The following is an 18,232-nucleotide window of genomic DNA, read 5'->3' on the forward strand; positions in this document are numbered from 1 at the left end:
TGTGTGTGTGTGTTTTAATATATTTTATTGATTTTCTTACAGAGAGGAAGGGAGAGATATAGAGGCTAGAAACATCGATGACAGAGAAACCGACCAGCTGCCTCTTGCACACCCCCCACCGGCGATGTGCCCGCAACCAATGTAATAATACATGCCCTTGGCCGGAATCGAACCTGGGACCTTTCAGTCCGCAGACCAACGCTCTACCGCTGAGCCAAACCGGTTTCGGCCCGTTATCCGATTTGTGCTATTAAAAGAAAGAAGTACAGCTCAACTACAGTTAGACCTCGTGCCTTCTTTTAAAAATACTTTCTAACATATAGGAAAGCCATTGCTTTCCCTATTTCGGCTTGTTGGACTAGCCATCAGGAAATGTTCTCTTTGGGCAGAAAGCCCGGCCACTTTTGCTCCTGTTGGCCTAAAGAGGCGTCTTTTCTTGCCACCTGGTTATCCTTTCGTCCCCTCCCCCACACCGCTCCCCTCACACAGGACTAACTACTTAAGGTAGGACCACTTGTTCCTCGTCTTCCCTCACATTGCGAATAGAAAGCTCACCCCCGAATAATACAAAGGACCTCGCGTTGCCATGAGATATGAATTAATCCTGGGGAGGGGCAGGATTGGGAGGGAGGAGGGGTGGTTCACTCTTATAAAACTCCCCTGAAAACTTCCCCACACCAAGATTTGAGAAACAACCATAATAGTCCGTAATTTGGGGAGAATATGTGTTTTTCTTTTCTTTTTTTTTTCTTTTTTATGTGTTTGGACATCTTTTTTATTATTACAAGCTTCAGCATTCTTCCTGAATGACAAGTTGTTAAATAACGCCTTCTTAATAAGTACAGTTCCCCTGTTTCGATCAGAGGATACCTCCAATGCTGATTAACACTTTAACTTAGGATGGGGGAAGTTAAAAACCAGAGAAGAAAAGTCCTATCTGTAAAATAAGAAATTCTCTCCACACATTGTTTGGTTCCATCTGTGTTTCTCTCTCTTTGTAACTTAGCTGCTTCACAGTAAGGTGATGTCACCCATTATTTTCTTTAAAATCCACCATGAATAAGCAACTAAAATTTTAAAGGCATAGAAAAAAAATCAAGTAGATTCTGGCCTCCCTGGAAAAGGCAAAGGAAATAAAGATGGATTTATGACTTGCCTCTGAGATTCCGTGAAAAAAACGTCTAGCTTTTCACCTTGTTTCCCCTCGCCTTTGTCATCCCTAATAAAACGTCATTCTCACATGGACCTTTCCTGCTTGTCCTCAATGAGGGTGCAGGGGAGACATTCTAAGGTTCTTGGGGGGGTGAGTGACCATGAATTTAGCAACCGCGTTGGGAAGATACAGTGTCATGCTCAGAACCAGGCCTGTAGCTGCGGACCTTGTGCCGGGAGGTGCCCCCTGCATCAAAGAGACTTGGACCTGGGATGTGTTTGTGCCTCCATCAGCGACAATGCCAGGTTCAGTAACCAGCCCAGAACAGGCTCTTAGTCTCTCTTCAGCCCCTTTAGAATCTTTCACCAATGGCACCTTTGTTTCCCAGCCGTCATAGATATGCCTCTGACTGATATTTTCTTGCCTTTGAAAAACAGACCAAAAAAAAAAAAGTCACAGTCAAAGAATGATGTGCTTTAGAAAGGCAAATCGTGCGCTGGTAATATTATCAGAGCAAGATCAACTCTGACAGGGAATCTGGGGTGTTAGTTTGACAACACTGGGCACTGATCCTGTAAGCTTCTTGGCCCCGGCAGGATAACATCATTTAGGACTGGAAGCATCTTAAAAGATTTGAGTCTTTTTAAAAGCACACAGTACGCTTTCTGTTAAACTAGAAGACCAATATAAACTCTCTTATTTACAAAGGTTGTAAAATATTATTTCTAAGCTTCATAAAAGTATTGCTTATATATACCTGAAGGCATAATTTTATAGATCTGTTATTGACCGATCGTTGAATAACAAAGACGGGCCTTTGTGGTAGCTATGATTCACTTCGAGCCCTTTATATCACCATCTTTTGTACAGGAGACTAAAATAATGGTCAAACAGTTAGGCTAGTTCTTTAAGAATTTATGGAAAATATGCCTTTTAACCTAGAAGTGGGGGAAATGTAAGTACAAGATGTTTATCTTTTTTTAATATATTTTATTGATTTTTTACAGAGAGGAACAGAGAGGGATAGAGAGTTAGAAACATTCATGAGAGAGTCATCGATCAGCTGCCTCTTGCACACCCCCTACTTGGGGATGTGCCCACAACCAAGGAACATGCCCTTGACCGGAATCAAACCTGGGACCTTTCAGTACACAGGCTGATGCTCTATCCACTGAGCCAAACCGGTTTCGGCAAGATGTTTGTCTTAATTTTGCTTTAGCAATAAAAAAATTGAAAAACAACTCCCATTTGACCCAGTAATCCCACTCCTAGGAATATATCCCAAGAAACTGGAAACACCAATCAGAAAGGATATATGCACCCCTATGTTCATAGCAGCACAATCTACAATAGCTAGAATCTGGAAACAGCCTAGGTGCCCGTCAGCAGATGATTGGATCCAAAAACTATGGTACATCTACACAATGGAATACTATGCTGCCATAAAAAAGAAGGAATTCTCCTCATTTGCAGCAACCTGGATAGAACTAGAGAACATCATGCTGAGTGAAATAAGCCAGTCAATGAAAGAGAAATACCACATGGCCTCACTCATTTATGGATATTAAAGAACATTATAAACTGACAAACCAAAAGTCAGATATAAAGACAGTAAAGCAATAAGCAGACTGTAAAATTACAGCGGGGAGAGTAGGGAGATCTGGGGGAGATAAGAGATCAACCGAAGGACTTGTATACATGCATATAAGTACAACCAATGGACACAAAACTCTGGGGAGGGGAGGTATGTATGGGGGGGGGCAATGTTAAAATATGTACACAGATAATAATTTAATAAAAAAAAAAGAAAAAGAAAAAGAAATTGAAAAACAATGTATAATAATTAATTGCTGCTAACATTTACTGAATGTTATCCTGTATAATAAAAGCCCAGGACCATAAGAGTAATGACCGGAATGACCACTCGACCAGACGCCATGAGGTGCATTGACCACCTCCTGGTACCTCCCCAATCACAGCATGGCAAATGGGGAACCACGGCGAATTGGGGAGGGTGGCAGCAGGGTGGGACTGGGGACTGCTGAGCACTGGCGGGCACTGAGTGGCAATGAATATCCAGCAGTGAGTGGTAGCAAGCATCATGGGGGGGAGGGGTGCGATTTCGTGTGCTGGTTCTCTAGTTACATATAATAGTGCCAGGCACTGTTGGGCTTTACATAGAGTACAATACTATTTTTATACTCTTTCAGAGCTGAGGAAGCTGAGGTGCAGAGCTAATTTTCACACATACAGAGAATGAAATATCATAGAGCTATTACAACTTTTGATGTAGACATCTTCCTTTAGAGACACTGAAAAATATAAATTGATACTGTATTTAAAAAGCAAATAAACAGGTTCTAGCACTGGCCGGGTGGCTCAGTTGGCCATATACCAAAAGGTTGTGGGTTCGAATCCCAGTCAGAGAAGATATCTAGGTTGTGGGTTCAATACTGAGTTGGGCGCATACAGGAGGCAACCAATGAATGCTTCTTTCTCACATTAATGTTTTTCTCTCTCTCCCTCTTTAAAAATCAGTAAAAACATATCCCATGTGGGGATTAAAAAACACATACACAAAATTCAGGTTCTAAACCAGTATGAATCCATTCATGCAAAATGGTGTAAATGCATCTGTATTTTTAGAGATGTCTAGAAGGATTTTTCAAAATGTTAAGATTATAAGATCTTGAGTAGTTTTTATTTCTTTTTATATTTTTCTATATGGTTTGGTTATTTTAAATGATTATGTAGCAATTTAATAAAAGCAAAACACTTTAAGAAAATTAATGATATTTATATTTCTCAGACCCTATTTCTTTAAAATAATTTGCATCAGCAGCAGCCAGGCCCGGAGCAGCATCCAAACCCGGAGCAGCCAGGCCCGGAATGTTGTGGGGTCAAACCCTGGGTTCAAAGGAAAGAAGGAGCAATGCAGCCAATTCGGGTACCAGAGTGTTATGTCCGTCATCACAATGGACTCAGAGAAGCTCCTGTGTCCCTTCACCCAAAAGGACTGAGAGTTGCCCAGACGACAGCAAAGTAGGAGAAGAAAACTGAAGGCTACGCAAGGAATTGACATGGAGTCATTTGAAGAAATTAAAGACTGAAGTGGAAGCTACTTATTTAATCATGTTCCTGCTCATGCTAGCATCTGTTAGCTTTCAGTCTTCTGCAAAGTCTTGTACAACAAGTCCAAGGACTCTGAGTAAATCTACACCAGCAATAAAAGAGACTCATTTAGTAGCTAAAAATATTAATATGTCCATAATTCTGATTTCTCATTTTGTTGTTTTGCATTGGTATTGTTGTTATTATTTAATAGCCAGAGTTTTGCTCTTGACATTCAAGTTTTGAAAATAACATGTATGTGGTTTAGTTTTTGCATTGGCAAAAAAATAAAAATCTGAAGACCAGAATAAACTGGTGAATATAATAGAATCAGGGGCAAAGAACGGGAGTGGATTGATAATTATCAGGGGGAAAGGGGTGTGGGGGTGCAGAAAGAGACTGGATTAAAATCCTATAACCTATGGATAAGAACATTGGCGGGGGGGAGGGGGGGAAGGGGGGGGAGGTAAGGGCAGAAGGTGTGGCAGGAACCTGGTGGAAGGGAGTTATGGGGGCGGGGGGGAGGAGAAACAAGTGTAATAATCTGAACAATAAAGATTTACTTAAAAAAATAAATAAATAAAAGTAAAAAAAATAATTTGCATCAATTTTATCAAGTGATGAAATGAAAAGGGTTAGTAAATATACAATTAGCATCTTTTTAAATAAGGATGAGATATTGACTGTTTTTTAAACGTCTTTTGAATTTAGTAAACCTGTGCTATTACTTCACTACCACTTAAAAATTAACTTTATATTTCAGTCCCTCCAATATTCCTAGAAAACTTTTTTTTATCCTCACTTGAGAATATTTTTCCATTGTATTTTAGAGAGAGTGGAAGAGAGAGGGAACGACAGAGAGAAATATCGATGTGACAGAAACACATCTATTGGTTGCCTCCTGCACTTGCTCCAACCAGGGCCCTGGGCAGAGAGGAGACTGCAACTGAAGTATATGCCCTTTACAGGAATCGAACCCAGGACCCTTGGGTCCACAGGCCGATGATCTATCCACTAAGCCAAACCAGCTAGGGCTAGGACAACTTTTTAATTTGTTTTAACAAGCAAAGTCAACTTTTCCTTTCTTAAAGCATATGGAGCAATTTAAAGTATACCACAGTTCTTACTAGTAAAATGGCTCTATAGAAACTAGGTTGAACATCTACACAAAGACAAAACTTCCTTTTATTTCAATCGCCTATATCAGTGTGCTTTTCAAACATCTTAGGAAATCACCTGGGGCACATACTTATAAAAATAAGAATTCTGCTTCCCACACCAGAGCTATTGAACCAGGCGCTTGGAAAAGATGAGTGGCTTTTAGGGCAGAAGTCTAATTTTTGAATCTCTCTCAAGAGTACCCACTTGGAAATAAGTACAATATATCACGCATGGCAATAGTGCAAAGACCCTGGGTATTTCAAAGCTCTTTTTCAATGTTTTATTCAGAGTTGTAGCTGCTTTCTGGTTTCTGTAATCTCATCTCACACGGGCACGTTTCAGATTAGACGTGGCTGGGCCCCATCTCTGTGCCCTTGTGTAACCCCTCCTGTGCCCTGCAGACCATGCGCCAGCTCCCCTTTTCAAAATGCTTGGCTTTAAGAAGTTACTCATTCCAAAACTCAATATTTATTCAATCACCAAAAGAATGTTTACAAAATTATGAAGCATGCTTTTACATTGGAATTTGTAGATTAAAAAAAAAAATTAGTTATTGCTGAAGGTATTACGTATGTCCTCTTCCCACCCCACCCTCACTGTCCCCTTCCAAAATGCAACTTTGACCTTCACTTGAACATCATTCGATAGCAAAAGGATTGAACAATTGTGGATTGTTCCATTATCCCTGCAGGAAACATGAGAACGTTAAGGAATTATATCACACAAAAGGAACCACATTTGATGTGATGAAAGATGTGGAGGTTACGAGGTTAGAAAGTAGTCTTTCTGGTTTATGTTCCCAGGGCATGAACTAATTAGAATAGCATGAACTAAACAGAATTATGCACGCTCATAAAAAAACAGGGGTACTTTTTTTGTTCATCTGCTCCTTGCTTTGCCATTAGGGAGCTTGTCTTCTCTCTCCTTGTGGAACAGATGGATCAGTTAGATTGTTTACACTGCAGGAAAGCTACTGAAACTTGCTTTCTATGAATTCATTAGAATAAAGTATATGTCACTTTTAGTCTATTTTATGTGGCTTATGCAAGGTTAGGAGTTAATACATAATGTAATTATTGCTTGGAAGAAAGCAAATGTTTTTTTTTGTTGTTGTTGTTGTTCATCCTCACCCTAGGATATTTTTCTATTGTTTTTTTAGAAAGAGTGAAAGGGAGGAGGAGAGACAGAAAGAAACATCGATGTGAAAAAGACACATCAATTGGTTACCTCCCACATGAGCCCCAGCCAGGGCTGGGGATCAAGCATGCAACTGAGGAATGTGCCCTTGACCAGAATCGAACCTGAGACCCTTCTGTCTGCAGGCTGATGCTCTAGCCACTAAACCAAACCAGCTAGGGCAAATGTTTTGTTTTTAAAGTTATTCAGTCTTTTGAATAATTATTAATATTTACGTTTCTAAAACTCTAAAGATGTGATAGGCTATTATTAGGAAACAGGTGGTGAGATGAAAGTTCAAAGAATGTTGACATTTTTGTGTCAAGTCAGTGAATTGAGTCATTGTACAAAAAAAGTAGGGAAGAAATATAGATCCCAGGATAGGAAAAGTTTACTTGAATAAAAAAGGAGTAGTTCTTTATGCTCGAAGCAGATTAGCACTGATGCTCTGTGTAAAATAGATACAAAAAAAACAACAGTTTTATGCTTTGAACTAATGTCATCTTGAATATCATGGGACATAAAACATACAGTCTTTATGAAAGTAAGAGGCTATTTTCACTACCTTTAATATATTTTCAATGTTTAGCATTGCCATGGAAGTAATTTTACTAATATTTATACATTTAAAAACACTTTACCATTTTCCTAATGCACATTCTTTGCAACCTCTCTGCTTCAATCGGAGACACTGTGTCTTTATGAATCAGCTTCACCAAGAAGGCTACTTTATAACTTCCAAACGTGAATATCAGAAAGCAGATCGGACAACCCCCAACATGAAAGTCTTCACAATCTTCATTGTGAATTACAACTTTTATTTTTGATTGGACAATATACACCTTAATGGGTGTTGTCTCCTATCTAAATTATGAGGACGTTCATTTTGCAGAATCTTTGTAGTGTTCCTTTAAGAAAGCTTTTGTCTGGCCTTGGCAAAAAAAAAAAAAAAAAAAAAAAAAAAAGCCCTAGTTTCAAAATCACAGCAAAATTAAAAACTTTAATTTTATTTTCAGCTTTCATGTACTTTCAAGGTTTCTTTCTTCCTTTTTTTTTTTTTTTTTTTTTTTTAATGAAAACAAAAATTTTATACCAGGGAAATAAGAGATAATTGGGGAGGGGGGAAGTCTGTAGTCACACAAGTTCCTTACAAAATGATGTCTTGTTTCTGGTGAAATGGATCCCTCCTTTATCTGACGTCAAATGACTAAACTATTGTTGTCCTCAGAAAGACAGTTGGCTAGGCTTTCCACTTGCCTTTATATTTACTTAGTAAAAGGTGTTTGTGGTGATTCACTTTCAGAGAAAGGAGAAAAAGAGAGGAGAGAACTCACGTCTTTAAGGGGCTAAAGGACAAAGTATTGAAATGGCCTGAAAAGTGTTCAGAATTTAACACCAGCACATCAACTGTTCACCTGGGATTCAACTGGGAAGAAACGAAAGAAAAATCAATATGCAGTCAAAGAACAGCCTCGTTTTTCTCGAACGTGACCCTCCAGAAGAGTTCCAAGGAAGCTGTTCCTTAGCAACAGCCCCGAAGTCCAGAACCTGCCCTAAACCCTGATGGTCAGCTCCAGCTTCTGCCTGGACGTCAGACTTCCTGCCGAACCTCCTTACCAGGGAAATGCATGTGGCGGTGGTGGCAGCAGACCTGATCTTGCTCCTAAGCATGGGGTGGACTTCAGACGCCCTCTGCTCACCCACTATTTTTTACAGGGACTGCTGGATCCGTCGCTACCCGGGCCTCCTAGTTGACCTGGAAGAGTCTCAGAAGATGGGCGCTCAGTTCTTGAGGTATTATTCTGAAAGCACTGGCCAGAAATGCAGCAGGAGCTGCTGTCTGAGGAAGGATGGTAAGTGTCAATGAGATACCTGAACAAAATTAAGAGGAAACTTCCAAAATGAAGACCTAAGTAAGGAGTCCTGGGCAGAGGGTCCAGTGAGCAGTTGAAAACAGCTAGGTAAGATGCCCGGAGATGAGGGAGAGGAGGGGGGACGGAGATACATGGAGACTGTCATTTGGGACAGTGTAGGCTTGCTTTACAAATCTAGCCATGACCCCAAATGCTATGGCATCTACAAGTGACAGAGAATCCTCTTCCTTCACTAAAGTGCTAAATGAAAATATTTCTCCAAGTGTCTACTAACAATATTCCTATATTTAATGTCACAAATATTTATAATAATTTCCTTTTCAAAATTCTTTTGGTGATATTGGTATCAGTTCAAAAATTTTAAATGTGTTTGCTTGTGTTGACCAAATGTGGGCTGTATTAAGCAGGAATTTAGATTGGATTCATATTTTGAAACAAATAGGGAGATATATGTCAAATAGAAAAACAAAAAGAAAAGGAAGAAAGAAGAGAGAGATTAATTTTCAAAATATCCTAACAGATATGTTTTGTCTGCAATCCAGCATTAGGGTTTAACATCATCCACAGAACATGCCCAAGACTGTACTTAGGAAAATATTTCATTGTTACAGAATTTTAAGTTACAATTTTCTAAAGACTTCTTTCATTTATTTTTCATTCTTCCAAGATGTTAAAGCTACTTAGAAAGAAGCAACAAAGCAACACACCATTTTAAATTATTTCTCTTGGCTGCTTCACACTTTCTTTCCGTGATTTGATTCTGACTTATTAATTGCCAATGCCTCCTATTCAATTATGCATGTAAGATTTTGGGGATGCAAATTAGAGTTACTTGGAGAATCTAAACTAACTGTCAAAAAATAAAAAAATAATAAAATCTGTCAAAAGACTGCAGTATGTGATGCTGTCACAGGCTAAGTCCTCAGAAGTTAATCAGGCACAGAGGAGAGAAATTAATTTATTAAAGGGAAATATTTTGAAAAGATAGCCAACCCAGTTTTTTCTTTTTAAATATAGGTATCCCCTCCTATGCCACTTTGATATATATGTATGTATATATTTACTTATTTCAGAGATGAAAGAAGAGGGAGAGGTAGAAACATCAATGATGGAAGAGAATAACTGATTGGCTGCCTCCTGCCTCCTGCCTCCTGCGCACCCCCTACTGGGGATCAAGCCCACAATCCAGGCTTGTGCCCTTGACCGGAATCAAACCCAGGACCTTTATGTCCACAGGCCAATGCTCTATCCACTGAGCCAAACTGGCTAGCACCCAGATTTTCACCTTAGAGATTCTTCTAACTCCCGACACTGTCACTGACAGGCTGTGGGAGAGGGCGTGCCTTCTCTGCATTTTCTCCTGGCATCAATTTACCTCTGAACACGAGGGCAGCCGTGGCCTCTGGACCTTCAGGACACTACAGGCATCCAGTCGAGTTCCAGGAAGCATCCTGTGGCTCCCAAGTTGTGACTGCCTTTCTCCAGAAGAAAGGGCACACACACATCTCCCAGTTTCCAGCTGGAAACCAGAACTTAAAAACACCACAATCCTGCAATAGCGAACCTGCCAGAGGGGACTCCCAAATGTACATGAAGATGTACAAACTGTTCCCTACAGCATCCATTTTCCTATCAGAAATTTAACGTCTAAAGTTGGATATTTTTTATTCCTTTCCTTTAGACTTTACAGCACAGCCTTAGGGAATGTGTTTGTAATCTATAATGCATTAGCAATGTATTAATGACTTATTTTAAAATATATTTTTATTGACTTCAGAAAGGAAGGGAGGACAGAGAGATAGAAACATCGATGCTGAGAGAGAATCACTGATTGGCTACCTCTTGCATGTTCCCTACTGGTGATAGTCCACAGCCCCGGGCATGTGCCATTAACTGGAATCGAACCCTGGATCCTTCACTCCACAGGTTGACGCTCTAGTCATAGAGCCAAACCAGCTAGAGCTGTATTACTGACTTTCGTCCCATTCTTCCTCCTAATGGAAAGGTACAGAGTGCAGAAACATGGGTGTCCCAGAAGTAACGGGGGCAGGCACCTCCCACAGATAACCTTACGCAGGAGTACAGGTTCAGCAACAGCAATTCCACAGCAGCTCTGGGCATCATTGAGGTTTGGTCATAGTACACTGTGGCTCTGTAATCTTATTTTATTATAGAATATGATACCTTTTGGCCAGTGGATATTTCCCATCAAATGTTTCCAATCCACAGCAGCAGGGAAAATACAATACGTGTTGCACGTTAGGGAGGACAGACTGAAGATCTGCATTCAACAAATACGACTTTAGGTTTTCCAGCAAAAACATCATATGCCATCATATTTTAAGGAGTAATCTTACTTAGAAAAGGGGAGACAATATGAGCAAGTAATGCACTCCTAAGAGATGCTTCTAATTCCAGCACCTTCATGGGGGGGGGGGGGGGGGGGAGCAGTACCTTCTCAGCATTTTCTCATGGCATCCATTTACCTCTGAACATAAGGGAACTTGCTAAAATCCAAATGCTGACATCCTTCTCTCTCTGCTCCCAAAGGACACAGATTGTGCTGTTCATTGGATGTGCTTTTGCACCATAGGGCCAGAGCACATCTTCAGTCAGGGTCAAGGTCAGCTGCCTTCCAGCCACTGGCCCCTCCCAGTAATGTAGTCATTACTATCTTTGCCCTTTCTGTTATTCCTCTTCTGATGCAGTAGTTGTCACTTCATTTTCCTATTTCTTTCTCTGGTGAACTCCAGTACTTTAGCATTCTGAGAGGGCTATTGCGCCTAGAAATCTGAATATATATATATATATATATATATATATATATATATACACATACATATATATTGAATTTTTCATGGGATTGGGAAAGGGTTCTAGGTGATCCCGTGTGTGAGGGAATATATGAAAGATGACTTAGAAGAAATCAGTAGGTGTTTTCTTTTAAAAGGACGATTATTATAGTTCACATGTGAATCCGATGTTCTTGAGAGAAATATGTTCTCAGAGCTCATCAAAGGGGCAGAAGCCAGGACCATTGCAGAGGTCCTTTGCCTGTTCCCTTCCAGTTGCCTGTAACTTGGCTGTCTTCTACCACGATCCTATGCACGACAATGTCAACTGCCTCCATATCCACTGCCCGACGCTGGAAAGCTGCATACTGGAGCCTGGAACCAGTGCCATTTTATATAACGTGACGGAAGGTAATGATCTATATTCTGTTTGTATTTTGAAGAATATTGGTAATATCCTACTAGAGGCACGCAACATAGAAACTGGCTGGCAACAGCCACAAAGAAATCCCTAAATCATTATTATTTTTTAAAAATATATATTTTATTGATTTTTTTACAGAGAGGAAGAGAGAGGGATAGAGTTAGAAACATCGATGAGAGAGAAACATCGACCAGCTGCCTCATGCACACCCCCCACTGGGGATGAGACTGCAACCAAGATACATGCCCTTGACCGGAATCGAACCTGGGTCCTCTCAGTCCGTAGGCCGACGCTCTATCCACTGAGCCAAACCGGCTTCGGCCCTAAATCATTATTTTTTCAGTGAACTCTGGACACTCAAGACAGGTTTTTAGCGTCCCAGATTGAAAACTAAAAAGAAAATTCCCTTTAGTTTGACAAGTTCAGCAATGACAAGTTCAGCAATGAAGAGTTTATCCCAGGTGATAACAAATCAAGTGATTGAACAAGAGGTTAACATCGTATTTCACTGATCACACGAGCCCTCACCAGGAGCCAACATAGGCAGGCATTTCTACCGCCGTGGCTGAGGGAACCACTAGAAATGAAAGAAGCTAAATGGCAGTTCTGGGGTCCGCTGACACTGCATTCACGGGCTCTACCAAGGCGGATGTCAGGGGCAATGAGTGCACCAAGGCTTACATATATTAACATATCATTGGTCACAATGTATATTTTATTTTAGGGAAAAAAATGTTAAGGGTCCTTTGTCCATGTATATAACCATCTCAGGTGCAAATTAATGAACATAAAAAAGAAAAGGTTTTTATCATCAAAATACAAAGGAGGTAATTTATTGATGTGCAGGCTGTGCTCGACATTGCAGAAGACTGCAGCATGTATCTGCCTTCAAGCTCCTTTAAAATCTAGTTGTATATGATCAGGCTGACGAATGTCACACCATTAAATTAAATTTTTAAAAATCTAGTTGGTGCAACAAGTCTTATAAGTACAAAGGCTCAAAAGAAGGGGAGACTAAAGCAAGCTAGGTAATTGAGAAGCTTCAAGGAAGAGCCAGGACAAGGAGTTCTGCATCACACCATGGGGAGTAAGAACCCTGGTGGGCTATCACAGGGCACATTTGGGGCTGGACGGACAATAAGGGGGAGGTAGGGTAGGCCAGGTAACGGAAGGGAGGTGGGCAGAGTAGGATTAGAAAAGGTACTTAGTGATAAAATGCCATCATTAAAGAGGTGTCTGGTGCTCTGAGCCTAGGAAAACTATGCAGGATGCAGGTTAGACAATGCAGTCAGGGAAGCTGTGGATCCAGACAAGGTCATGGGAGGTGCAATGACGAGGAGGGATGGCGACAAGCATGTTGAGAAGGAGGAATTGGAGAGCATTAGTTACTTTTTCGATATAGGAAGAGAGGAATCACTTGGCTGGCAGATTCCACCAGGAGTGATGCTAGTATGGAGATGCTACCGTGTCAGACAGAGGCAGACAAAATGACGCTGGCTTTGGGAACGTGCAGAGATGCAGTAGACACAGGAGAAATGAGGTGAGAACTCAGGAGAGAGAGGAAACTGGCATGTGGGAAACTGCAACTATCATTGCAGTGGTGACAGTTGATGAGAATAGTCTCGCTGGAATGGGTATGAGATGAAGAGAAAATACAGCACAAGACCAAGAACTAAAGGTTATGAAAATTGTACCACCAGTTGGGAAAAAGAAAAGAATCAGCAAAAGAATTGGGGGGAGGGGGGGGGGGAGGGGATGAGAGGCAGGCACTCTCCTGAAAGTCATGGAAGGATTTTTTAAAAAGAGTGGCCAGCAATATCAAGGACAGGAGGGAAGCCAAAGCAATGAGACACAGGTGATGAGGACACGAGAAACTACTGATAACCTCAGAAGCATAATTTTGCCAGAATAATTAGGATAGAAGCAAGGTGGCAAAAACTAAAGTCAGAAATGAAGGAAATGGATATAGGAATATTTGGGGAAGGGGAGGGAGAGGGGGAAAAGAGACAAGAGGGGTACAGAGAGGGCGATTGCTATCAGGGACTATTGGAAAGTTGCTCAGAGTTTTTTCTTCCCTTTTAAAGTAAAAGCAATATTTACACTGGTCTGAAGTCAGAAGAAAAGGAGTTAGTTTACAAAATAAGAGAAAATACTGAAGACAAAAATCAGGACCCTCAGGCACTGGAAAGGGATGAAATGTAGGGTTTTGCTCATGATTTGAATATAGTTACACTGCTTAGGGCCTATTTAAAAAAAAAAATGTTTTTATTGATTTCAGAGAGAGAGTTAGAAACATCAATGATAAGAGAGAATCATTGATGGGCTGCCTCCTGCACGCCCCCTATTAGGGATGGAGCTCCCAAATAGGCATGTGACCTGCCTGGGAATTGAACTGTGACCTCCTGGCTCATGGATCAATACTCAACCACTGAGCTATGTCGTTGTCAGGACCTACTTTGTTTCTTAAAAGTGCTCTATTTCTCAAATGGTTACTGTTTTTGTAGCTCTTGCACTAACACTCAGCATTGTTGCCCCAAAGCACTGGCAGACAGGAAGTACTCTCCATGATATAGCCATATCTGTTTATAACAGGAAACGCTCTGGAAAGTAAAGATAAATTCAAATATGGCCAGTATGTTTCTAAGCCTTTCAGAAGTAAGCAATTATCTTAGTTCAATAACTCATACCAGCAAAACCTGAGACTTCTCCAAACTGTATTTTATGGTCCTTTCTTTAAAAAAAAAAGTTTTTATTGATTTTTACAGAAAGAGGAGGGAGAGGGAGAGAGATAGAAACATCAATGCGAGAGGAATATCATCCATCAGCTGCCTCCTGCACACACCCCTGCTATGATCGAGCCAGCAACCGGGCATGTGCCCTCATAGGGAATCAAACTGGTCACCTCTTGCTTCCTGGGTTGAAGCTCAACCACTAAGCCATACCAGCCAGGAATATGGTCCTTTCTTTTAAAATAAAAATAAAATGAATAATGCCTTATTTATCTTTCAGGTATAGATCCAGATTTGCTGGTTTTTGGACAACCACCTCCCACATATCTAAATACCCGTTCTTCATCTGATAGATGGGACAAACTAAGAAATCTAAAAGCTACGAATTTAGATAAACAACAAACCACCATGATAAATCAAATGCTACCATCAATAGAAGCTCCATCATTAACCACACATCAAGAGTTGGTTAACGCAACCAGTACCAGGTATTCCGAGGAATTAACCACAGATTCTTGGGCAAGATTCATGTCCCTGAATGGTTCCATTGCCACAAAAATAAATAAGGTGTCACGCAGTGCTGATTTCATCAGCAATCCAGATAACAAGACTATCTCTCCTTTCTTTGTGCCCATAGACACAAAACTTTCTCATATGCCCATTCCATCCCGACTCAACAGCAGCAAGCAGTTCCTGAACAAAACCAAAGGGTACAACAGCAGGAACCACACATCTGAGAACGAAGACAAGACACCGGATGGGACATCTGTGATTTCAAAGACGTGGCTGGTTCCTGTGACCCTTTGTATCTCTGTCCTCTTTCTTTGCTGCTGTATAGTCATCCTGATATCAGGATGCTGTCGAAAGAAGCAGAGCCAGTATAAACCAGGACAGAGAAAGTCAGGATCCAGGCAAAGGGAAAAAATGTAACATTCTGAGGGAGAACTCCTAATAGTAAAAGTTGTAAGAGATTATAAGATTTCAAGAGTATCATTTTTAGTTTTCTGTAAGTCAAGGGCAGTTTGTTTCAAAAGTAATTGCATAGGATGTGCCCTCCACTACCAATGTCTAAAAAACAACCAAAAACCACGCTAATGCTTGATTAACAGAACTGCTTTTTTATGATTTACTTTTTTTTGAATAGTGTATTCTTTGTAAGTTTTCTAAAATTCTGACGTCTGCAGTTATTTAGCATTGTGTGAGAGATCTGGCTCTAAAAGCTATACATGTATTAACTCCCTGAATCCTCATAATTCTAAGTTGGGTATACTATTATTAACCATTATACTAATGTTATCCCAGTACACAGATGAGGAAACTGAGGAGAAAAGGGACTAAGTATTTTGCCTAAAGTCACACAGCTGGTAAATAGTGTAGCCAGGACTTAACAGAAAATCTGTTCCCAAAAAGTTCATGCTTGAAATCACTGTTAGACTAAAAGCCTCCATTTTCCTAACAAACATGGGATAGAGGGAGAAAAAATACTGTTATATCTTATTTGTCTACCATCAAGGTCAAATTATTGTTACACATTAAAATCTTAAATTGGTTTGAGTAAACACTTCCTGATTTTTACAGTTTTCTATGCTCCATTCTTCTCAATCCTAATCCATCTTCATTTTCTAAAGATAACATGCCTTTCAATAATTATGGCATGGAGATCTTTTGAGTTTTACATTAACTTCTGTTGAATAAAGCTTGGGAATTCTAGTTTACATCCCTTATTGTATAGTTTACTCAGATACAAAGCATAACACTAGGTATTTCAGCTGTTACCTTTGGAGGCAGCTTTGTATTAATTTTACAGCTCTAAGAGTTTGCCATCTTAGGGTCAAGCCTCAGTCCAAGAGCCTTCAGGTCAGTTAGCCAAACTGCAAAGGTTAAAGGTCACAGTCCTGTACAAGACCACCCTCACTTCTGACACCAACTCTAAATTCCGGTTAGGGAAGGGGTTCCCAAACCACCCTCAGGTTCAATAACTTAGTAGAATTCACAGAACTCAATGAGAGCTGTCATACTCACAGTTGTGGTTTATTACAGGGCAAATATACAGATTAAAATCAGCCAAGGGAGAAGCTCATAGGATGAAGTCCAGAAAGGATCAAAATTCACAGCTTCCCCAGAGATCAACCAAAGTCATTATGCTCAATTAATATTTAGTAAAAGAGGCAAGAACATACAATGGAGTCAAGACAGACTCTTCAATAAATAGTGTTGGGAAAATTGGACAGATACTTACAAAAAAAAAAAATGAAACTACACCATACACAAAAATAAATTCAAAACAAATAAAGGACTTAAAGTAAGATGGGAAATCATAAAAATATTAGAAGACTCCATAGGCAGCAAAATAGCAGACACATGTCATAGCAATATCTTTACTGATACTGCTCGTAGGGCAATGGAAACTAAGGAAAAAGTAAACAAATGGGACTACATCAAAATAAAAAGCTAAAGAAGCCATCAACAAAACAACATAGTTGCCAAGGTTATCTCTGATAAGGGTTTAATCTCCAAAATCTACAGGGAACTCATACAACAAAAGGAAGATAAATAATCCAATCAAAAAATAGACAGAGGACCTAAATAGACAATTTTCAAAAAGGACATACAGAAGGCCGAGAGACATATGAAAACATGCTCAATCACTAATCATCCAAGAGATGCAAATCAAAACAATAATGAGGTATCATCTCAAACCTGTCAGAATGACTATCATCAACAAATCAATAAGTGCTGGAGAGGATGCGGAGAAAAAGGAACCTTCTTGCACTGCTGGTGGGAATGCAGACTGGTGCAGGCACTGTGGAGAATGGTATGGCATTTCCTCAAAAAATTAAAAATGGAACTGCCATTTGACCTAGTAATCCCACTCCTAGGAATGTATCCCAAGAAAACAGAAACACCAATCAGAAAGGATATATGCACCCTTATGTTCATAGCAGCACAATTTACAATAGCTAAGATTTAGAAATATCCTAAGTGCCCATCAGCAGACGAGTGGATTAGAAAACTGTGGTACACGTACACAATGGAAAACTACGCTTCGATAAAAAAGGAGTTCTTACCATTTGCAACAACATGGATGGAGATGGAGAGCATCATGCTAAGCGAAATAAGCCAGAGAAAGATAAATATCACATGACCTCACTCATTTGTGGAATATAATAAGCAACATAGGAACAAAAATAAAACCAGATACACAGGAGCATTGAACAGACTGTACAATCTATGAGGGAAGGCAGGGGGTGAGGGGATGAGAGATCAACCAAAGGACTTGTATGCATGCACATGAGCAAAACCAATGGACACAGACAGTAGGGGGGGAGGGCTTGTGCTTGGGGGAGGAGGTGGCAGGGGAGAGGTAGTGAGGGAAGGAGACTCATGTAATCCCTTAAACAATAAAGAATTTAAAAACAAGTCCTCTACCCCTGGAGGCAGAATGGACCCCTCTCCCCATTCCAGTATCTGACATGTCCGGAGTATTGCCAACCAGGAAAGCTTGCCCAAGTCTTGTTTTAGTTTTTATTGAGGCTCCATTGCATAGGTATGATTGACTGATTACCTGTGGTTGATCTCAGTTGCCAGGTGCACTGATTTACCAGATGACTCAAAGCCCCCACCCAAAATAACATGGTAGGTTTTTCTGACGTGCCAAAGCTATCAGGTGTGGCCAGCCCCACCCTAAAATTCATTGTGAGCAGCTCAGCGTTAAACAAAGACACTTCTATGAGGTAAGGCATAGATTACCTCCCAGAAGCTACAGGGAGAGGCCAGACCTTCGGGAAAGGTCAAACTCTTTATTACACACT

The 18,232-nt window shown here is 40.3% G+C and overlaps 1 protein-coding gene across 1 annotated transcript; it reads left to right on the top strand.

The window, feature by feature from the left end:
• Window positions 1-7,486: 7,486 nt before the first annotated feature.
• MANSC4 (MANSC domain containing 4) lies at window positions 7,487-15,350 on the top strand (the record flags this gene model as incomplete). The annotated part of the gene is made up of 3 exons (XM_084876435.1): window positions 7,487-8,454; window positions 11,544-11,678; window positions 14,701-15,350. Exons 1-3 carry the CDS (start codon window positions 8,226-8,228, stop codon window positions 15,348-15,350), a joined length of 1,014 nt encoding a protein of 337 aa, XP_084732561.1. The 5' UTR covers window positions 7,487-8,225.
• Window positions 15,351-18,232: the final 2,882 nt, after the last annotated feature.

Source organism: Pipistrellus hanaki (assembly GCF_964339955.1).
Source record: "Pipistrellus hanaki genome assembly, chromosome: 3".
In the NCBI taxonomy this organism is placed as follows: domain Eukaryota; kingdom Metazoa; phylum Chordata; class Mammalia; order Chiroptera; family Vespertilionidae; genus Pipistrellus; species Pipistrellus hanaki.